This window comes from Carcharhinus amblyrhynchos, chromosome 6 (genome assembly GCF_965287045.1).
Source record: "Carcharhinus amblyrhynchos chromosome 6, sCarAmb.v2.hapA, whole genome shotgun sequence".
In the NCBI taxonomy this organism is placed as follows: Eukaryota; Metazoa; Chordata; class Chondrichthyes; order Carcharhiniformes; family Carcharhinidae; genus Carcharhinus; species Carcharhinus amblyrhynchos.
This window is the reverse complement of record NC_137329.1, coordinates 32,651,638-32,675,217: the sequence shown is the minus strand read 5'-3', so window position 1 is coordinate 32,675,217 and position 23,580 is coordinate 32,651,638. Positions and strand designations below refer to the sequence as shown.

The following is a 23,580-nucleotide window of genomic DNA, read 5'->3' as shown; positions in this document are numbered from 1 at the left end:
AGTGCAGTCTCACTGGGTCAAATGGCTTCCTTCTGCACTGATAAAGATTCTATGAAATTTGTGGTGAAAAGCTCAAAAACAATATTCCATTCCCAATAATCATAAGTGTGTACAGTATCATGTATAATGTGCTGTGCTAAGTTACATTATATGCTCATTGGACTGAAGTGGGGATGAAATGGGTCAATGCTAGTAGCACAAAATAGGCAGACAGTGAATCAACAGCCTGTTTTTTTTATTTCCCTGATGAAGCCCATGGCTAAGAAATTAGGCATAGTGCAAAGGAGACTTCTGATTTACTGTCAACCTGTCCTGTACTACTGGAATTGTCCAATCTGATCTCCAGTATTCCTTTAGCTACCCTCATTATCTTCAATTATTATTTCAAATAAGCACTACACTAATTTTTACTTGAATTTTTTTTAAAGAAGGTGAAGGAGTGAGCTAATAATGGATGGTTATTCATATTTACTTTTGAAGTGTCAGTTTGGAAATCTTAACCTTGCTGGTGTATTGAAATGTATAAAACTGGAACTAAACTGTCACTTTCATTGAGAGAGACGTTAAGCATAGTTGGTTTGAAGAAGTAGGAAATTGCTTTATAGTGGAATGGAAGTGCTCAAATAAAATTGAGCTAAAATGTATTACTGAGACAGATTGCAGAGAATTTGACAATGAAGCAAACACACTTTGAGTGATGACTGCATAAAGTTTTACATTCTTTGTGACTAATAGTCCTCAAATTGCTCAACCCAAAATTCACAATCAACTAAAATTTTTAATGTGGTAATGTTGCCTACAGAAATTACTTTGCAGCAAGTGTATGGAACTGTTCCATAAGTTTACGATTTTGTCTAGCCCTTAACAGCTAAAAGTCACTTACGGCTGATTTCGGTAGAATTGCATGTCTGTTTAAAGGACAGTGTGAAATATAATCTTGAAGGATGAATTTTCAGTTACACTCAATCTAAAAAGGGGAGAGTTCTGTTTTGTAGCTTTAAGTATAAGCTTCCTACGAAAAGTAGCGTTTATTCAATACTTATAGTTTGTTAGTGTAAAAATCTTGAGAGTAAAATCTTATTGTGCCATTCTTTCAGGTACTCGCTAGAAGTTAGAATTTCCTTTTGAAACATCTATCCGTTTTTATGCACTTCCTTTGGCCATCCACCATTGGTGACAGCAACCTAAAAATAACCTTATTATTCTAACCTGTCCTATCACTTTTCCTATAAAAATGGATAGCTTTTCTCAACTTCTTTGTGGTATATGATTGAAGCAGCATGCCTGATTGCATCCTACAGTTCCATTGTGTACTGATACACTATGGCAAGTTGAGAAGGAAAGTACAGTGAAGAATAAGACTGTCAAAGAGAGAAAATGAGAATAGAGTTTTTTTTAATAGATCAGGAACCCAAAAGTTTTTGACTGGCAGATAAATAATTACTGGGATTTAAGAGGTAGTGTAGGGGCCTATTAGAGCTTGAGCGTTATGTGCCTGGAAAGCAAGTATCGAGTATTTGATGACTAATTTGAATTGGTGTTCTCTAAGAAAGAGATGCTGACCAATCAGTACGAGGGGAGATGGCAGAGGTACAGAATGGGGTTAAAACTAATAAGTAGGATGTATTGGAACGATTGGCTATATTTAAGCTGGATCCGTCGCCTGATCCAAATGGCTTGCATCCTTGGTATGCTAAAGAAAGTGAGTGCGGAGGTACAGAAAGGGGTTACCTTAATCTTTCAATCTTCCTGTGATACAGGTATATAGGAAGTACCATAGGATTGGAGAATAGAAAATGGGACAACTTTATTCAAGAAAGTGTTCAAATTGCTAGAAACTGAAGGCTGTAAGTAAATAATGGGTAAGGTTTTAGAAACTAGAGCTAGGGAAAAAATCAACAGAAATTTGGAGAGATTTGAATTAATTCAGGTGAGCTGGCATGTATTTGTAAAAGGCTTGGCCAATTTAATTGATACCTTTACTGAAGCTACAGTGAAGCTGATGGAAGGGCAAGCATTGGATATTTTCCATGTGGATTTTAGGAAAGGTTTTGATCAAATGCCACAAAAAGCTGCTTCACTTAACTGAGGCTATGACAATAGAAGGTTCTTAAAATGCAACTATCAGCTTGGGTAAAAATGTGGCTAAGGACTGAAAACAGCAAGTCATGGTTAATTATTTTTCAAACTCGAATGTGGTAGACAATGGTGTTTCCCAAGGTCCAGTGCTCGGACCGCAAATGATGAATGGCATGATTTGATTTATCATTGTCACATGTAGTAACATACAGTGAAAAATATTGTTTCTTGCACATCATACAGACAAAGCAGACTGTTCACAGAAGGAAACGAGAGAGTGCAGAATGTAGTGATACAGTCATAGCTAGGGTGGAGAGAGAGATCAACTTAATGCAAGGTAAGTTTATTTAAAAGTCTGACAGGAGAAGGGAAGAAGCTGTTCTTGAGTCAGTTGGTACGTGACCTCCGAATTTTGTCTCCTTTTCCCAAGGGAAGAAGGTGGAAGAGAGAATGTCTGGGGTGCGTGAGGTCCTTTAATTATGCTGGCTGCTTTGCCAAGGCAGCGGGATGTGTAGGCAGAGTCAATGGATGGGAGGCTGGTTTGCATGATGGATTGGGCTACATTCACGATCTTTTGTCGTTCCTTGCTGTCTTGGGCAGAGCAGGAGCCATATCAAGCTGTGATACAACCAGAAAGAATGCTTTCTTTGTAAAAGTTGCTGAGAGTCATAGCTGACATGCCAAATTTCCTTAGTCTTCTGAGAAAGTAGAGGCATTAGTGGGCTTTGTTAGCTATCGTGTCGTCATGGGGGGACCAAGACAGGTTGTTGGTGATCTGGACATCTGAAAACTTGAAGCTCTCGATCCTGTCTACTTCGTCCCCATTGATGTAGACAGGGCATGTTCTCCTTTTGACTTACTGAAGTCGATGACAATCTCCTTCATTTTGTTGACGTTGAGAGAGAGATTATTGTTGCTGCACCAGTTCACCAGATTTTCTCATTCCTGTACTGTGTCTCGTCATTGTTTGAGATCCAGCCCACCTCGGTGGTGATGTCAGCAAACTTGAAAATTGAATTGAAGGGGAATTTGGCCACACAGTCATAGATGTAGGCTGAGAACACAGCTTTGTGGGGCACCGGTGTTGAGGATGATCGTGGAGGAGGTGTTGTTGCCTATCCTTTCCGATTGTGGCCTGAGAGTTAGGAAATTCAGGATCCAGTTGCAGAGGGAGGTGCCGAGGCCCAGGCCACGGAGTTTGGAGATGAATTTCGTGGGAATAATAGTATTGAAGGCTGAGTTCTAGTCAATAAATAGGAGTCTGACGTAGGTGTTCCTGTTATCTAGGTGTTCCAGGTTTGAGTGGAGGGCTAGGGAAATTTGCAGTGGACTTGCTGCAGCAGTAGGCAAACTGTAGTGGATCCAGGTTGTCTGAGAGGCCAAAATTGATTTGTGCCACGACTAGCCTTTCCAAGCACTTCATAATGATAGATGTCAGAGCCACCAGCCGATAGTTATTAAGGCATGCTGCTTGGTTTTTCTTAGGTACGGGCTGATGGTTGTCTTCTTGAAGCAGATAGGGACCTCACGTTATTGTCAGATTGGATATTGGAATACAGGGTAAAGTTTCAAAAGTTACTTGCAATACTAGATTTAAAAGTATGGCTCACTGGAAGGATAATACCAAACAACTGGACATACAAGATAGGCTAGCCAAATGGGCAAACCTTATTTCACATATAATTTAACAAGAGTGAGAGGAGCAATGTACTTCAGCAAAATGGATAGGGAAGGGCAATATAAGTAAAATAGCACAGCTGTAAAGAATGTACAGGAACAGAGGAACCTGGGGTTCAGGTGCAGTAATCTTTGAAGTTTGCAGGATATATGAGAAAGTAGTTCTCAAAGCATATGGGAAATCAATTTCGTAGATAGTGGTATAGAGTATAAAAGCAGGCAAGTTGTATTGAACCCATCTAAAATTCTGGTTAGGCCGAAGTCTGAATATTAGCCCCACTTGAGGCATGTGAGGGTTCTTGAAAGAGTGCAGAGGAGATTTACCAGAATGGTTTTAGGGATGTGGAAATTAAGCTAGATTAGGTTATATGAGTTGGGGTTGTCCTCCTTGGACAAAAGGAATTGAGGGGAGAATTTGATCAAGGTTTCCATGATCCTGACAGGATTAGATAAACTAGACAAAATAATTTTATTCCCACTAGCTGATGTTACAAGGACAAGGGAACATCCATTTAAGTTTTTGGGCAAGAAATGCAAGGAAGAATATTTTTGCACAGTAAGTGGCAGTGATCAGGAACTTACCATCCAAAAAAAGTGCTGGAAGTTGAGTTGAAAGGGAATTGCATGGACACTTGGAAGACAATAAACTGAGAGGGCTGTAGAGAAAGAGAGGGGGAATGGGGCTAATTACATTGCTTTCTCAAGAACCAGAATGGACTCAATGAGCTGAATCATTTCCTATGCTATAATATCTGAGTCTACTAAAATTGGAGTCAGTAGCTAAACCTGTTTTTTTTTGTTAACGCTTTCTTTATCTAAACTTAGCGCTTGAGGAGAAGTTTACCAACTGGACAGCTTAGAAGAAATACAGGAACTTGGACAACCACCACATCAGCTACTGGTTTACCAACAATGGAACCTGCGCCTCTTAGATGGGATCGTAGCAATGGGATGAAATCCTACCCAGACAGTGGGTCAGTGAGGTAAATTATATTTCTACTAGTTTTAAACACCATAATTGTTGAGTTTAATTTATGTAAGCATTTTAAAGTTAGAATTTCGTGAACTGCTGGAATTCTCGTGCTAACAATTGTTTTATTTTAGTAACTGTAATGGACCAGAATTTACTGGGAAAATAATGTATTTAATATACATGCTGTTAATAGTATGCAAAGAACTCAAACTTGTGGCTGTATAATGAACCATGAGTTGTTAATTGACTTAGATTTCTAGGCCAATAGATTTGAATTGGTAGGAGGAGTAGGCCGCTCAGCCTCTTGAACCTGCTCCACTAAGATCATGGCTGATTTAATTTTAACCTTAACTTCACACTGCTGCCTGCACTGATAACATTTCATCCCCTTGAATCAATCTGCTTCTGCTTTGGAGATGTTCAAAGACTGCCTCAATCACCTTTTAGGAAAGAGATTTCCAAAGTCTTAAAACCCTCAGATATTTTCATTTTTTCTCATCTCTGTCTTAAACAGTGACCCCGAGTTCCAGATTCTCCCAATGAGGAAATGTCCTGTCCAAACACACCCTCACAAGTCCCCACAGGGTCTTGTGTGTTTCAGTCAAGTCATCTCTTACTCTTCTAAACTCCAGTGGATACTAGGCTAGTCTGGTCAGCCTTTCTTACTCATTATTAGTCTAATAAACCATTTTTGAGCTTCTTCAAAAGTATTTAAATCTTAAATCGAGAGACCAGTAACAATTCTGCAGATGTGGTCTCGCAGTTGCCCTGTATAACTGAAACATAACCTCCTTGCTCTTTTATTCAGTTCCTTTGCAATAAATATTAACATCCTGTTCGCTGTGTTAATTACTTGCTGTACATATAAACGTTTTACGATACATACACATCCAGATCCCTCTGCATGTCTGAACTCTGCAATCTCTCATCGTTTGGATAATTTTTAAAAAATTCTTCCTGCCATAATGGATAACCTTGCATGTTCCCACATTATACACCACTTGTTAAATCGTTGTTCACTCACCTAACCTATCCCTTTGAAGCCTCTTTATGCCCACTTTGCAATTTATTTTCCTGCCTTCTTTGTGTCATGAGCAAATTTAGCAATCTTACCATCAGTCTCTGTATCCAAATAGTTTATATAAATTGTGAAGAGTTGAAGCCCGGCACTGTTTGCTCTGGCCACCTCACTCATCAAATCCTACCAACTTAAAAATGCTTACTATGTTCCCTGTTCAGTAACCAATATTCTATCCATGCCAATATATGATCCTCAATGCTATGAGCTTTCATTTTCTGTAATAACCTTTGACGTGGCACATTTTCCGAAGTACCTTCTAAGTACGGTGCGTCTACCAATTCCCTTTTATCCACAGTACATGTGACTTCTTCAAAGAACTCCAATAAATTGGTTAAAAATGATTTCCCTTTCACAAAATTATGTTAACTCTGCCTGAGTACCATGAATTTATCGAAGTGCCCTGTTATATGTCTTTAATAATAGATTCTAACATTTTCCATAATACAGATATTAAAGTAATTGGTCTGTAGTTTCCTACCTGATGTCTCTCTCCGTTTTTGAATAAAGCAGTTAGATTAGCTATTTTAGAATCCAATAGAACCTTGTCTGAATCTAGTGAATTCCTTTAAGACTCCAGGTGAAATCCATCAGGACCTGGGGACTTGTAGATCCGCAGTTCCAACCAATTGTTAAGTGCCACTTCCCTGGTGATTTTATTTTCTGGAGTTCCTCCTTCCCTTCCAATTACTAATCTACAATCAATTCTGGCATGTTACTTTCTTTCTCTATAATGAAGACCAATGCAATAACCTGTTCAATTCATCTGCTGTTTCCTTATTTTCTATTATTATCTTCCCAGATTCAGTTCCTATAAGCCCAATGCTCACTTTGGTAGCTCTCTTATTTTCTAAAATTCATGTTAATTATATGTAGAAATTCTTGGCTATCTGTCTATATTTCTAACAAGCTTTCTTTCATTCTCTAAATTTCCCTCCTTATTAATCTTTTAGCCATTCTTTGGAATTTTTTTATGTTATGACTTGTGCAATTATGTGCTTTTTCTTTAAGTTTGATGCTTTAACGTTCTTAGTTAGCCACAGATGATGATTTTGCCCCTTGAGTTTTTTCTTTCTCTTTGGAGTATCTCTATTCTGTGTGTTCTGCAATATCTCCTTAAATGTCTGCCATTGCATCTCTGTTGACCTATCTTTTTTTGTTCGTTCAGGGGATGTGGACGTCGCTGGCTGAGCCAGCATTTATTGCCAAATCCCTAATTGCCCTTGAACTGAGTGGCTTCCTAGGCCATTTCAGAGGGCATTTAAGAGTCACATGTAGGCCAGACCAGGTAAGGGTGGCAGATTTCCTTCCCTAAAGGACTTTAGTGAACCAAATGTGTTTTTATGACATCAACATTGGTTTCACAGTCATCATTCGACTTTCAATTCCAGATTTTTATTGAATTCAAGTTTTACCATCTGCCATGTTGGAATTTGAACATGGGTACCCAGGACATTAGCCTGGATCTCTGAATTACTAGTCTAGTGACAATACCACTATGCCACTGCCTCTCCATAAACTAAATTGTCATATTTGCTGGCTCTGCTTTCATGCCCTCATAATTGCCCTTAATTATGTTTAAAATACTAGTCCTGGGCCTAGTCTTCTTCCCCTCAAACGGAATGCAAAATTTAATTATATTATGCCAACTGCTATACAGTAAGAAGCCTTACAATACCAGGTTAAAGTCCAACAGGTTTATTTGGAATCACGAGCTTTTGGAGCGCCACTCCTTCATTGGGTGAATATTGGACTTTAACTTGATGTGAGACTACTTACTGCGCCCACCTCAGTCCAATGTCGGTAACTCCGCATCACTGATACATAGGAATGCCTTCAATATAAGGGCATTAATTAATCCTACCTCATTGCACAATACCAGGTCTCGTGCCTGCGCCCTGATTGGTTCCAGTGCTGATCTGAGAAATTATCTGGAAAGGTTCTATGAATTTGTCATCTTCACTACCTTACCCATTTTATTATTCCAATCAATATGTAGATTAAAATCCCCTGTGATAATCTCATTCCTTTCCAACTAGTTACCACTATTTTATAGTTTGATACCCTGTCCTGCTATGTGGTTATTGTTAGGGGGCTTGTACACCACCCCTTGCAAATTCCTTGTTGCCTTCTTCGTTCCTCGTCTTTACCCTAACATCTCCTATATCCTGGTTTCCTGAACTTGGGTCATCCCTTTCTATTGTGCTAATATTTTTAATTAACAGGACAATTCCTCCACCTTTTCTAAACTTCCTATCCTTCCAACAGTCACACATCCTTCAATGCTCAGGTCCCTGCCATCCTACAACGATGTCTCTGAAGTGGCTATCAGTTCATTTCCTTGTTTTGGCACAGTGGTTAACACTGCTGCCTCATAGTGCCAGGGACCTGGGTTCAATTTCAGCCTTGGGGAATGTGTGGAATTTGCACATTCTCCCCATGTCTGCTTGGGTTTCCTCCCACAATCAAAAGACGTGCAAGTTACATGGACTGGCAATGCTAAATTGTCCCTTAGTCTCCAAAGATGTGTAGGTTAGGGGTATTACCGGGGTTATGGGGATGGGTTAGGCCTGAGTAGGATTCTCTATTGAAGAGTTGGTGCAGACTCAATGGGCCACCTGCACTGTGGGGATTCTATGGTATGTGAATGCTGCTGCATTCAGATATAGAGCCTAAAGTTATGCCCTTTTATTATTTTTGTAACCTCTAGCATTATCTGTTAATTTCCCCTTAGACTTGTACTCTCTATCCATTCCTGTCATGAGCTCTTTATCATTCCCATGTAATATCTTCCACACTTGCCTTGTCTCAATTTTTTGATGAACCATTCTTCACCCCACCTACTTTCCTCAAATAGGGAACAGGAGTCAGGGATTCAGCCCTTTGAGCCTGCTCTGCCATTTGGTAAGACCTTGACTGAAAAACACTCACAAAATTGATTTTCCTGCCTGATCTTTGTCACCTTTAATTCCCCTATGGATTAAAAACCTGTCAATCTCAGCCTTGAAAATGTTCAAGGATTCACTCTCCTCAGCTTCCTGGGTAAAAGAAGTCCCAAGATTTACCACTCAGAGAATAAAGTTTTTCTCAAATCTGTCTTGAATGAGCGCCACTTATTCTGTGATGATGCCCACTAATCCTACACTCTTCCATGAGTGGAAACAATCTCCCAACATTTACCCTGCCTAACCCCCTGAGAACCTTGTTTCAACCATAACATCTCTCATTCTTCTGAACTCAAAGGAGTACAGACCCAAACTGTTAAATCTCTCCTCATTTGGCAGTCCCTCCATGCCTCAGATCATCCTCATATCTCTGTAATGCCTTCCGTTGTAATATTTTATTCCTTTAGGGGATGAAAACTGGAGACAGTATTCTAAATGTGCTCCTACTGATGCCTTGTACAGTTGTAGCAATATCTCTTTACTTTCATATTCCAGCTTCCTTGAAATAAAAGCCAGCATTCCGTTTGCTTTCCCTATTGTCTTCTGCACCTATAAGCTAGCTTTCTGGGTTTTGTGAACAAAGAACCCCAAATACCTTTGTGCTGCAGCAGTTCACAAGAACAGTGATTACAGCACAGTTCAAGTGTCAACCATCCCAGTTGTATGGACCCCACTTCCCAGTACCGGACTTAGCAAACCAGAACCCACAGCAATCTTTGAACCACATATTCATCTCCCTTATTTAGTGTACCTTCTGCCAATTTGCATATGGCCCAGGTAATAGTCTCAGAAATTATGGCTGGAATTCTCCCATCCCTCCCACCACTGGAGTTTTAGCAGGCGGGATGGGAGAATGTGAAACGGTTGGGTGGAAATTTCTGGCTTTTAGACTGTGGCGACTGGAGAATTCTGCCATATAACTTTGGAGGTTATGCTTTTCAATTTATTGCTTAGCTCCTCACACTCTAGATGCAGAACCTCTTTCCGAGGTGTGCCTATATCATTGGTACTTATGTGGACCATGATGATTGGATCCTTCTCCTCTGGCTTTAAGTTTCTCTCCATTGACACTCTTGCTCTGTGTGTCCCCTTATCTGCTTCACTTGCAGTCACACCTTCCTAAATCTGGCCAGCTTAATGACTCTGAGCTGAAAACGCTTATTGCAGATGTGGTTTGCCCTGCACCTCACTAGCATTTAGGAGCTCCCACGTGCTGCAGCCTTGCCATATCACTTGCTCTGTGGGCAACATGCGCCACTCTGCCAATAGCATATTAAAGCTTCAGTCAACTTCACCATGAGTTTGAAGAAATTACTGATCTTAAACTATGGCAAGTTCAACTCGCCACAGGAAGTAGAGCTGGAACTAAATGATACATGAGCTCTTTTAATTACTGGATTTTTATTCCTGCAATGTAATTCAATTTCTCCATTCAAGAACAGGAACAGTTGAAATTGTGGGGTTTCTTTTCTGCAGGTTATAAATGACTCTTAGAAGTTATTAAAAAGTGTGAAATTATTGAATTTATTTCCTTTGCTTTTTGGTCTTGGTCTTCGTCTGAATTGTGCTGGACCAGAGTCCTGGCAAATCATATAACTAGGACTGTAGATAGGGCTTTAAACTAATTAGGGGGGAGAGGGTGCAGGGTGGGGGAAAGTACAACATCTAATGTAAAGGAGAGGGTACATGAGCAGGTTAATGTTGAGGATGTTCCACTAATTAAAGGAGTAGGGGGCATGAGAGAGGTTAGTAGCGTTTCTACAAATAAGGTCCAGATAAAGGCTGGTATAAAGACACTTTACCTGAATGCATGAAGCATTTGAAACAAAGTGAACGAGCTGATGGCACAAATCAGCACAAATAGGTATGATCTAGTGGCCATTACAGAAACGTGGTTGTACGGTGACCAGGACTGGGAACTGAATATCCAGGGGTATCAGACATTTAGGAAGGATAGACAGGAGGAAAAAGGAGGTGGGGTAGCTCTGTTAATAAAGGATAATATCAGGCCAGTCGTAAGAAGAGATATAGGGTCCAAAGAGCAAAATGTGGAATTGTTGTGGGTGGAGATAGGGAATAGTAAGGGGAGAAAGACATTGGTGGGTGTGGTCTATAGGCCCCTAAATAATAATTTTGATGTGGGGCGGGCTATAAACAAGCAAATAATTGATGCGTGCAGAAATGGAACGGCGATAATTATGGGGGATTTTAATCTGCATATTGATTGGTTGACTCAAGTCGGACGCGGTAGGCTTGAGGAAGAGTTCTTGGAATGCTGTCAGGATAGTTTTCTTGAACAGTATGTAACGGAACCTACAAGGGAGCGAGTTATCTTAGATCTGGTACTGTGTAACGAGGCAGGTAGAATTAGGGATCTTCTTGTGAGGGATCCTCTTGAGACGAGTGATCATAGTATGGTTGAATTTCTGATGCAGATGGAGGATGAGAAAGTAGGGTCCCAAACCAGTGTGCTCTGTTTGAACAGAGGGGAGTATGATAAGATGAGGGCGGAATTGGCTAATGTAGATTGGGGCCGCAGATTGGTTGGTAGGACAGCTGAGGAACAGAGGAGGTTTTTTAAGGAGATCTTTTTTGGTACTCAGCAGAAGTATATTCCAATGGTAAAGAAGGACTGTAAGAAAAGGGATAACCAGCTGTGGATATCGAAAGAAATAAAGGAGAATATTAAGTTAAAAGCCAATACGTACAGAGTGGCTAAAAATAGTGGGGGATTAGAAGATTGGAAAAGATTTAAAAAACAACAAAGAATGACTAAGATAGCGATAAAGAAAGGAAAGATAGAGTATGAAGCTAAACTAGCTCTAAATATAAAAAAAGATAGTAAAAGTTTTTACAAATATATAAAGAGACTGGCTAGAGTGAATTTTGGACCCTTAGAGGATGAGGGGGGGGATTTAGCGGTGGGTAATGAGGAAGTGGCTGAGACTTTAAATAGGTTTTTTGTGTCGGTGTTCATGGAGGAGGACGCGAATAGCTTACGGAATATTAAAGATAGAGGGATGGTAGGAGATGAGGTCCTTAATACAATTATTGTCACTAGAGAGGTCGTGCTTGGCAGACTAATGGGACTGAAGGTAGACAAGTCGCCGGGACCGGATGGAATGCATCCCAGGGTTCTGAAAGAAATGGCAGAAGTAATAGCAGATACCTTAGTAATTATTTATCAAAATTCACTGGACTCTGGGGAGGTGCCGGAGGATTGGAAAACAGCTAATGTTATGCCGCTGTTTAAAAAAGGTAGCAGACAAAAAGCAGGGAATCATAGGCCAGTTAGCTTAACGTCTGTAGTTGGAAAAATGCTAGAATCCATCATCAAAGAAAAAATAGCAGGACACCTAGAAGAGAATGGTTTGATCGAGCAGACGTAGCACGGATTCGTGAAGTGGAAGTCGTGTTTAACAAACTTATTGGATTTCTATGAGGATGTGTCTAGTGCGGTAGACAGAGGGGAACTGGTGGATGTGGTGTTTTTAGATTTCCAGAAGGGGTTCGATAAGGTGCCTCACAAAAGGTTGCTGCAGAAGGTTAGAGTACACGGAGTTGGGGGTAAAGTGTTAGCGTGGATTGAGGATTAGTTATCTAACAGGAAGCAGAGAGTTGGAATCAGTGGGTGCTTTTCTGGTTGGCAGTTGGTGACTTGTGGAGTGCCACAGGGATCGGTGCTAGGGCCTCAACTGTTTACCATTTACATAGACGATCTGGAGGAGGGGGCTGAATGTAGAGTAACAAAATTTGCTGATGACATGAAGATGAGTGGAAAAGCAAATTGTGTGGAGGGTGTGGAAAGCCTGCAGAGAGATCTGGATAGGCTGAGTGAGTGGGCGAGGACCTGGCAGATGGAATATGACGTTAGCAAATGTGAGATTATCCACTTTGGTAGAAATAATAGTATTATTTAATGGTATTGTTATTTAAAGGGTGAAAAGCTGCAGCACGCTACGGTGCAGAGGGACCTGGGGGTCCTTGTGCATGAATTGCAAAAACTCAGTCTGCGGGTGCAGCAGGTGATCAAGAAGGCGAATGGAATGTTGACCTTTATCACGAAGGGGATAGAATATAAAAGCAGGGAGGTCTTGCTGCAACTGTACAGGGCACTGGTGAGGCCACAACTGGAGTACTGTGTGCAGTTTTGGTCCCCTTATTTGCGAAAGGATATATTGACCTTGGAGGGAGTACAGAGAAGGTTCACCAGGCTGATACCGGAGATGAGGGGGTTAGCTTATGCGGAGATATTAAATAGACTGGGCCTGTACTCGTTAGAGTTTAGAAGGCTGAGGGGGGATCTTATAGAGACATATAAGATAATGAAGGGACTAGATAGGATAGAGGTAGACAGATTCTTCCTGCGTAGAAAGGAAAACAGAACTAGAGGGCACAGTCTCAAAATAAGGAGGGGGGACAGTTTAGAACGGAGTTGAGGAGGAACTTCTTCACTCAAAGGGTGGTGAATCGCTGGAATTCTCTACCCATTGAAGTGGTGGAGACTACCTCGTTGAATATATTTAAGTCACGGGTAGATAGATTTCTGATAGATAAGGGAATTAAGGGTTATGGGGAGAAAGCGGGAAAGTGGAACTGATCCACTTCAGATCAGCCATGATCTTATTGAATGGCAGGGCAGGCTTGAAGGGCTAGATGGCCTACTCCTGCTCCTATTTCTTATGTTCTTATTTTTTATTTTGCATAATTCAGCCTTTCTTGTAACTTGACTGATTCACACTATTTCTTTCTTCTTTGTTCCTCTGTTTCTTCCTACATTCTTGAATCTCATAGATTTAGGAAATGGATGGAGTGGTTGGCACCATTGTTTATCAAGGTCCCAAATGCCCCATTGACCTCAAGTGCTTTTACCAGCTCTCTCATAAACTAATGCTGTAAAATTATTTGATCTGAGCAAAAATAATGATAAATGAAACAGTCTCCATCAAATTCTAGGCTTTTGGCATGATCCAGAGAATGTAGCAAGATGGTTGTGTGTTTTTCCTTTTCTTCCATCTCTAATCTCAACATAGGCCATTGATCAGTGAAATTTGTGTATCAACAGTAATCAAGTTCAAATGACATTTGAAATTGATGCCTTTTGATAGAAAGGCAGAGGAGAAGCAATGTAAACTTAATGGTGCAATTTTAAAGGGCCAGATGAATAGAGCAACTTAAAGATCCATACACACACAAATGCAACCCAAGTTCATAAAACTGTTAAAAAGTATGTGGGACCCTGGACTTTGTAAATATATTAATAGAGTATAAAAAAAACCTATGCTAAACCTATATAAACCATTGGTTGAGCTTATAGTGGACCATGTGAAAGTGTCAGTGGTACAGGAATGGGTATAGAAATGATGATCTCAAATAGTACATGGCCCTTCAGTTATATAGAGGAACTAGAGGACCTGGATTTGTTCTTGTAAAGCAGAGAAAGTTCTGGGTAAATTCAATTCAGGCTTTCTAAGCTAGAAGGGCTTTGATAGAGTATGTAAAGATTACCTATTTCCACCGACAAAGAAGACATATTTAAGGTTAGTGGCATAAAAACCAGAGGGGAGATGAGATTTTTATCTGTGCACCAGGGATATGGAAAACACTACTCGAAAGGGTGTAAATAGATTTAATAGCAACTTTCCAAAGAAAATAAGATGGATATTTGAAAAGAAAATATTACCAGGAAAAAGGGGAAAGAACATGGTGGTGGGACTGATTGGATAACTTTCTGAGAGGCATAATGGGAGGTATAGTCACCTCCTGTGCTGTATGGTTGTCCAAAAAGTGAGCGAGATTTAGATCCCCTTCTGCAGTTGTATTAATGCAGTTACCTCATCATTCAGTACTGATGAGTTTAGCTTCAGAACAAGATGGGAGCCATTCTGTAACTAATTTATCAAATATTATTAATTATTCTTGAATTGCATTGAGAAGTCACCAGAATGGAAAAATGAAAAGAAATGGCAAAAGGGACTGTTACCTGAAAGGGACAAATGAAAGGTTATAGGGAGAAGGTAGCAGAATGGCACAAGATGAATTGCTCATTAAGAGACATTAAGACACAATGGGCCAAATGGCGTCCTTCTGCACTGAAGCAGTTCTGCAATTTTATGATTCTGTGACATTAGCTGTGCTGTACCCTTGCAAGAGTGTGTCTTGATAAATTATTATTGAACATGGTTACCATGAAATTATTGTCAGTGGAAGAGAGCATAAGTTAAAATTTTTCAGATCTTCAGCTCCAAGAGTCATTTTGAAACAGTGCAAACATTTGACTATTAGAACATCCCTTGTCCAAGTTATTGTCATAATATTTACAGTAAAGGAGTATCTAAAAAAAATGACAGGAGGAAAGAATTCTAATAACTCCAAAAATCAACAATGAAGGAACTATGCTTTTATTGCACTAAATGAAAATAAACAATAACCACATGCCTGTGGTGAACACAACAGGTTCCCAACCAGGACTAAAGGGTTACTAGACACTCTCAGGGTCTTGCTTTATACAGGACTCGGTATACAAGTTCCACCTGGTTGGCTAATTACCAATCCCCAGGGAGCTCGTATTCAGTGAGCCAAACCAGGAGGTCAGTTAGTGATTCCCAAGCTGATCATGGGGGTTATCACAAGGATTAACTTTTTTTTAATTTCTTGAGCAGTCATTGCTATTTATATTCATACCACTTGATAGCATACCAAATACAGATAGCATACCAATAATTGACGGTCATGGGACCGTAGAGGGTGAGGACCTTAAAATGATCACCATTATTACTCAAGAGGTCGTGCTGGGTAGGCTAATGGGACTAAAGTTAGACAAGTCCCCTGGTCCAGATGGAATGCATCCCAGGATACTAAAAGAAACGGCAGAAGTAATAGCAAATACATTAGTTGTAATTTATCAAAATTTTTACCATATACATAGACGATCTGGAGGAGGAGACCAAGTGTAGGGTAACAAAGTTTGCGGATGACACACAGATGAGTGGGAAAGTAAATTGTGTGGAGGACACAAAGTCTGTAGAGACATTTGGATAGGCTAAGTGAGTGGGCAAGGATCTGGCAGATGGAGTATAACGTTGGCAAGTGCCATGGAAGAAATAATAGTAAAATGGACTATTATTTAAATGGTGAAAAATTACAATATGCTACTGTGCAGAGGGACCTGGGGGTCCTTGTGAATGAATCACAAAAACTCAGTTTGCAGGTGCAGGAGGTAATCAGGAAGGTAAATGGAATGTTGGCCTTTATCGCGAGAGGGATGGAGTATAAAAGCAGGATTGCTGCAATTGTACAAGGTACTGGTGAGGCCGCATCTAGAGTACTGTGTACAATTTTGGTCCCCTTAATTAAGAAAGGATATATTAGCTTTGGAGGGGGTACAGAGAAGGTTCACCAGCTTGATTCCGGAGATGAGGGGGTTAGCATATGAGGAGAGATTGAATAGCCTGGGCCTGCATTCATTGGAGTTTAGAAGGTTGAGGGCGATCTTATAGAGACATATAAGCTAATGAAGGCGCTAGACAGGGTAGAAGCAGAGAGGTTATTTCCACTTAGAATGGAAACAAGAACTGGGGGCACAGCCTCAAAATACGAGGGAGTCAATTTAGAGCAGAGTTGAGGAGGAACTTCTCCCAGAGGGTAGTGAATCTTTGGAATTCTCTGCCCATTAAAGCAGAAAAGGCTACCTTGTTAAATGTGTTTAAATCACAGGTAGATTGCTGACCAATAGGGAATTAAGGTTATGGGGAGCAGGCGGGCAAGTGGAACTGAACCACTATCAGATCAGCCATGATCTTATTGAATGGCAGAGCAGGCTCGAGGGGCTAGATGGCCTACTCCTGCTCCTATTTTTTATGTTCTGGATCATGGGATTAAATCATCTTGGTGCTTATTTTGTATTTTACATGTCCATCTATTATAAAAGCCCTAAATGTAGTGACATGCTAGTTCCATGTCAAAAATATTTCTCTGAACTGAAATCTCCAGTCTAAAATCCTTCAATATAGATAAAATACATAATGATATTCAGATGATATAATGTCTTTTTGTTGCTTGTGTTGTCCCTTTAAGGGCAACACAGCACAGCAGAGTAAAGGTCACATTTGACCAATTGGGACTGTGTGAAATTGCTCCATGATGAGAGAGGCTCCTTAGCAAAGAGACATTTTGGGAGCAGCGTGCAGCCATGAGGTGCTGAATAATTCCTGTTAATGAATCCTTTTTGCATTCATTAATGAAGTTTGTGAAACTGCATCTTTATGTCTGATAGCATCCTTAAAACTGGCAATGAGAATAATTTATCCTAACACCGTCTCTGGCCTGGAACCAGTGACTATCCTGTTTTAATTGAAATCTGAAAAAAAAGCTCACCAGAATGCCCCTCTTGGGGTGAATGCACCCATTTGCCTCCTCCACGGAGGGTTGGACATGACATGTTAAACGCCTCAGGTATTATTTCCAAGCAAAATAGAGGATGGGGCAAAATGCAAAGCAATTCTCACAAGTGTTTGTGGATGTCAGATTTATAGTCTTATTGACAGTCTTACAGCCCCAAGTGTGTCTGATTCCAAATCATTTAGTTAGCTTGGTAATTGCAAACTCAACCATCAGTCATACCCCAGAGATTCAAATTTATTTTGAGGGCGAGAGCCCCAAGAGAATAGATCGTGACTTACATTGCTAAACAGAAGCAACTATTGGAGCATTGTGATTTTAGAGCCGCCTAAGTAGCATGTTATACGATGCATTTATTATTGGCGTGAACAACATGCTATTCAGTGCAGACTGCTCACTGAGTTTGGCATAAGTTTGAAATGAGGAATGGAGATAGCACTGGCTATGGAAAGCATTGAGAAAGCTGCATGAGCTGCAGAGAACACAAAATGGCACTGTTCACCTATTAGGGCAGGAACCTTCAGGTAGCCATGGCACTAAAATCGCTGAAGCAGCCACCAAGCCAGAAATTACTTCAGCTCCAACCAATACAAAAAGAAAATCAGTCAGTCATGCATGCTTAAGGTGGAATGTTACTGATGTGGAGGTAACCACACTCCTGAATCATGCTGGTTTAAGAAGGCTGAGTATTCTTATTGTCACAGAAGAGGACATTTGATAAAACAGTGCGGAGCTAAGTCAAGGTTGCTGAGTAATCGATCAACTGAGATATTACAAGTGTACAATGTGGAAGAACTTAGCACCTGTGATTTTGGTAACTCACTCTGTTTAATCTATAAACAGGCAAGGTAAACCCTATTACTGTAACGCTCTGGGTAAATGGCAAGCCTTTTAAGATGGGAGTGGATACAAGGATAACAGCCACTGTGATGGGCGAGCATACATTTCAGTATTTGAGAGGGTGTCCAACTCATTGAACTTGAAGGGCACTTCTGCCAAGTTGAAGACTTATACAGGAGAAGCAAAATTAAAAGGCACCACAATAGTACATGTAAACCATGAATCTACAGCCAACAGTTTACCCAGCTCCCAGTGATAAGTGACAGGTGAAGGACTAAGCTGCCTTGGCTGTGATTGGCTTAAAGAAATCAGGTTGAATTGGGACATGATTTTTCAAGTGTGGGAAAGGGTTGGGGGGGATGCTGGCCTGAACTGATCAGAGTATCTTTTGTGATTAATTAGGCAAATGAAAGACCTACAAGCTAAGATTATGTGAATCCAGAGGCAAGACTGGCATCATGTGCCATGTAAGAGAAAATGAAAACTGAGTTCAACAGGTTGGAAGAATTAGGCATTATTCAGCCAGTTCAGTTTATGGAATGGTGTTGCACCAATATATCCTGTACTGAACCTGAATCTGCATTTGTGGTGATGATTAGTTAACAGTTAATTAAGTCGCCAAGCTGGATAAATATCCAATCCTGGGAATTGAAGACCCATATGCAAAGCTGGAAGGAAGTCAATCTTGCACTAAGCTGGATGTGAGTCACACATACCAGCAACTCAAATTAGATGGCATAGAAAATAGGAGCAGAAGGAGGCCAGTTGGCCCTTTTAGCCTGCTCAGTCATTCATTATGATCATGGTCGATCATCCAACTCAATAGCCTGATCCCACCTTCCCCATATTCTTTAATCCCCTTCACTTCAAATGCTATGTCTAGTTGCTTCCAGAAAACATACAATATTTTGGCCTCAATCATGAATTCCACAGATTGGCCGCTCTCTGTATGAAGAAATTTCTTGGCATCGCTGTCCTAAACTGTCTACTGTGTGTCTTCAGACTGTGATCCCTGGTTCTGGATACCCCCACCAAGGGGAGCCGCCTTCTTGCATCTACCCCAACTAGTCCTGTTAGAATTTTATAGGTTTCTATGAGATATCCCCTTTATTCTTCTGAACTCTAGCGAATACAATCATAACTAACTTGATTTCAGCTCAAATGTCAGTCCTGCCACCGCATGAATCAGCCTGGTGAACCTTCTTTGTGCTCCATCTAGAGCAAGCACATCCTCCCTCAGATAAGGAGACCGAAACTGCACACAATATTTCATGTGTGGCTTCACCAAGGCCCTGTATAATTGCAGCAAGTCATCCCTGCTGTTGTACTCGAATCTGCTCACTCTGAAAGCCAACATACCACTTGATTTTTTTTTTCTGCCTGCTACACCTGTATGCTTACCAGCAGTGACTGGTGTACAAGGGCATCCGGGTCTCATTACACTTTCCCCTCTCCTATGTTATGGCCAGTCACACAGTAATCTACCTTCCCATTTTTGCTACCAAAGCGGATAACCTCTCATTTATCCAAATTATACTGTATCTGCCATTCACTTGTGCAAATCACTGAAGGATCTCTCAGTCCTCCTCATGGCTTTCTGGAGTATGTCATGATAAACACACACAAAGATCTGCTCCAGTATATGTACCTGCCTTTTGCTGTGTCTTCAGCATGTACAATATTCCAAAGGAAAATGGAGGATATGATACAGGGGCCTCCGTAGGTTGTGGTATACCTTCATGAAGTCCTTATAATTGGATCGACAGAGACCAAGCATCTTGCAAATGAGATGTCAAAGAGATTTCAGGAGGCTGGTGTTCGCTTCAAGAAAGAGGCACCTTTCAAGCCACTGAGGTGACCTTCCTGGTGCACCATGCAGATGCATAGGGATTACACCCCATAGGAAATGAGAGCAAGGTGATCAAGGAGGTGCTTGCCCCCAAAAACACAAGAGAAGTCCAATTGTTTTTGGGAATGGTAAAGTACCATGGATGCTTTTTACCAAACTTATCAACGTTATTGACCCTCTTGCATATTCTGCTAATGAAACACCATCATTGGTCCTGGAAGGCTCCCCAGGCTTTCAACAGAGTAAAGCAATTGCTACGTTCCTCAAATCTGATAGTACGCTTTGATCCATTCAGATGGTGGAAGGTGTTTGTGTCGTGTTGTCCGTTGGGATAGACGTTGGCCCTGAAAGGCCAATAGAGTATGTGGCAAGAACCCTCTCAGAAGCTGAAAAAGGTTATACCTAAATTGAGAAGGAAGGCCCATCAGTAGTCTTTGGCATCAAGAAATTCTACCAGTACTTACATGGTCGATACTTTTGCAAACTTTTTGACCACAAGCCGCTGAGTCTGTTCTAAGAGGACAAGGCTATCCTACTGATTGCTTTGGCAAGAATTCAATAATGGGCCTTAATTCCGTCCACCTATGAATATACTATCAAGCACTGACCTGGAACACACGCAACGAATGAGGATGCTGTTAGCTGCCTACCCTTACAAGAAAGTATCACATGTACTCCAGGAGCACAGATCATCATGGTAAAAAATTTTTCAGATACGTTACCAATCTCAGCAAAGCAGATCAGGAGCTAGATCAACTGAAATTCGCTTCTGCCCAAAGTGAGAAACAAGTTACTGTGGGATGGGTAAATGAGCCAGTTTTTGAGGAAATGAAACTATTCTCTACCTGCAAGAGAGAATTGAGTTGTCAGGATGGCATCATCCTGGAGAGCAAGAATAGTTGTTCCTGTGACATCTAACTGAATTACATAGCTCATATTGGAAAGGGTAAATAAAGGATAGATTTTGGAAAGGCATTGAATGCAATATTATCCAACAGGCAAGTTCAACTCAGTCAGGTAGAAATAACAATATTGCAACAATCTTGTAATGTTTGGCAATCCAAATGTTTTCTATTTGTATTGTAAAAATGATCTTCTAAAGTGTCAGAAAATGCAAATAAAAGTCACTGTAAATCAGATGTATTAATGGAGAGAAAAATTAGACCTCATTTTTGTGATGGTAACAGAAGTTTAAACTTAATCAAGTCATTATGCTAAAGTATAAGTTTCTGGCACCATAAATTCGAGGAATAAAATTCACAAGTAGGTGTAGGTTCTTTGAGACACAGCAATAATTATTTCTAATTCCTGGTGAAATAATTTCTTAACATTTTGTTACAGACATAGTTGTACACAATAGCAATTAGGAATTAGCTCTGCAAAACCAAAAAGAAGATTGAATACTGAGCATGCCTGGTTTGCGAAAGTATCTGCCATATAAGTACTGGTAAATTTCTTGATGCCAAAGACCACTAATGGGCCTTCCTTTTTCAGCTTCTGAGAGGGTTCTTGCCACATACTCTATTGGCCTTTCAGGGCCAACGTCCATCCCAAGGGACAACACGACACAAATACCTTCCATCTGAATGGATCAAAGCGTACTATCAGATTTGAGGAATGTAGCACTTGCTTCATCTGTGGAGAGAGAAACAGAGTTAACATTTCAGGCTGATGACCCTGCAGCACTCAGAGAAACAAGGTTTTTTTTGTCTTTTTTCCAATTCAATCCAATCAAGTCCAATTCAAAGTCTTAACAAGTTGAGACATTCCTGATCCAAGCTGACAAGACACAGCTCTCACCTCCTGTCTTGGGCTTGATCTACATGATTCAAGCTGATTGGAGTAGGCATAGCCCCTCCCCCAAGGCTTGATTTCATTTGCATTTTAGTCAAAAGGCTGAGATGCCCTTTTAAAAATTGCTTCAAATGAAGCTAAAATGTAACCTAATGACTTCAACCAAGTGCAGCATGTCAATACTACACTTGATCTTAGCCAAAAGGTCGAGGGGGTTCAAAAGGATGAAAGGGAATTTAGACAAAAAGAGCTTAGAAGGCCATGATTGCAGGCTCATGGTCACGTTGCCAGGGAGAGATACTTAGAAACATTTCTCCTCTGCTTCCCTTAAACGCCCATATCAATGATTGTCTTCTCCCTCACACAGCCATACTGGTATGGTGTTCTATACCATAGAATACATCCACCATTGCCCTCACGAGCACAAATCTTTTCATGAGTTTTTTCTCAGGAGCTTATTGGCTGGTGGCAGTCAAAAGCTGCAGAAATCAGCTGTCAAAACATTACCTGAAGTAAAACATGACCTGTGGACAGCATGGTGGCACAATGGTTAGTTAGCACTGCTGCTTCACAGCTCCAGGGATCCTCCAAGTGCTGCAATTTCCTCCCATAATCCAAAGATGTGCAGGTTAGGTTGATTGGTCATATTAAATTTCCCCTTAGTGTCCTGTGGTGTGTAGGTGAGAGGATTAACGGGGTAACCGTGTGGGGTTTTCGGGACAGGGCCTGGGGTACGATTGTTGTCAGTGCAGACTCAATGGGCCAAATGGCCTCCTTTTGCACTGTAGGGATTTTGAGATTCTTTTCTTGAATGCTCAAAGCCAATTCTTTGATATTCAATAGTAAGTTTTCATCCAGTGCAGACAAGACGGATTGACAGGATTGCTTTTGACTACTCCTACTTTGTGCTGTCCTGGTACGTGCAATTGAGATGTAGACTGGTTGCTTGTCTTTCCGCTCCAATGCAGCAAACATTATCTGGGCATCTTTGGCCTAGAGGACCTTGGCACACAGGGACATCTTCGCTCATATTCAGGTTAAGTATGTGATACATACTTGTGAATCAACTTGCAACTGTGGTCAGACTACTGACTCTGTACACTCCAAAGTACATGACAGATGCATCCAAAGCAGATTCTATGGATTTTTCAACAACTTACTCGAATGTTAGTCATACCATGAACCAACCAATCTCACTTAAACTCTGTCTTTCTCAAGAGTTTCCAATCTCCATATTTGAAGAACTCACCTTGGAACTTTACCCAAAAGTCTCTCTCATTTGGACAACTTCAGTACAAATACACCTCCAGGGTTTCTATCTTCTGGAATTCCTTTTCTTCTGCATCTCTGTGTGCACTCACGCTTTGTCTTACAAGCACACTTTCGGATCTACAGTCATGCTGAACAGCACTGTTCCACAAGGGTAGTTTTGTACTTATGGATAGTATGGAATCATCAATCTTTGGCTGACCTCTTGTTCTTCAGGGACTCTCTTGAGCCCACTTTGATTCAAGTCTGCTCCTTCTAGCTGTTAGTTTAACTTGGATCTGTTTTTCTCTGCCCATTTCTCAACTTTACTTGCAGGATCTATTTCTGAACTTTGCCCTTGTCCCTTACCTGGAAGTGTTTTTAGGGAGAGCCGATTCCCAGCCTGAAGATGTAAAAATGGACAAATTCAAATTGCACGTGGTGACCAGTTCCCAGCTGCCACGAATGCAGAAGTCCTTGGGTCCAGGAACTATAGCTTTCGAACTCCCAGACCAGGATTCTCCCAAAAAAATTCTAAGTGCTGAATTTGTGTAAACACTAGAATAAATCCCACTGATTCTTTAGTGGGAGTTTCAGAATGAATCTCCCACACAGTGCATCACTGAGTGACCGGGGGGTGGGTGGGGTGGCGAGGTGGCGAGGCCTATTCTCTCTGGAGAGGCTGGCAACATGGTGC

At 40.8% G+C, this 23,580-nt stretch overlaps 1 protein-coding gene across 3 annotated transcripts in view; it reads left to right on the top strand.

The window, feature by feature from the left end:
* Positions 1-23,580, top strand: part of pde3b (phosphodiesterase 3B) — a 222,405-nt gene that overhangs the window by 157,899 nt on the left and 40,926 nt on the right. For 2 of the 3 annotated variants that reach the window (XM_080190156.1, XM_080190155.1), the window contains exon 4: positions 4,582-4,739. In XM_080190156.1, coding sequence (XP_080046282.1) covers positions 4,582-4,739 — 158 coding nt within the window. The remainder of the gene's footprint in view (positions 1-4,581; positions 4,740-23,580) is intronic. The other variant, XM_080190157.1, reaches the window with a different exon arrangement.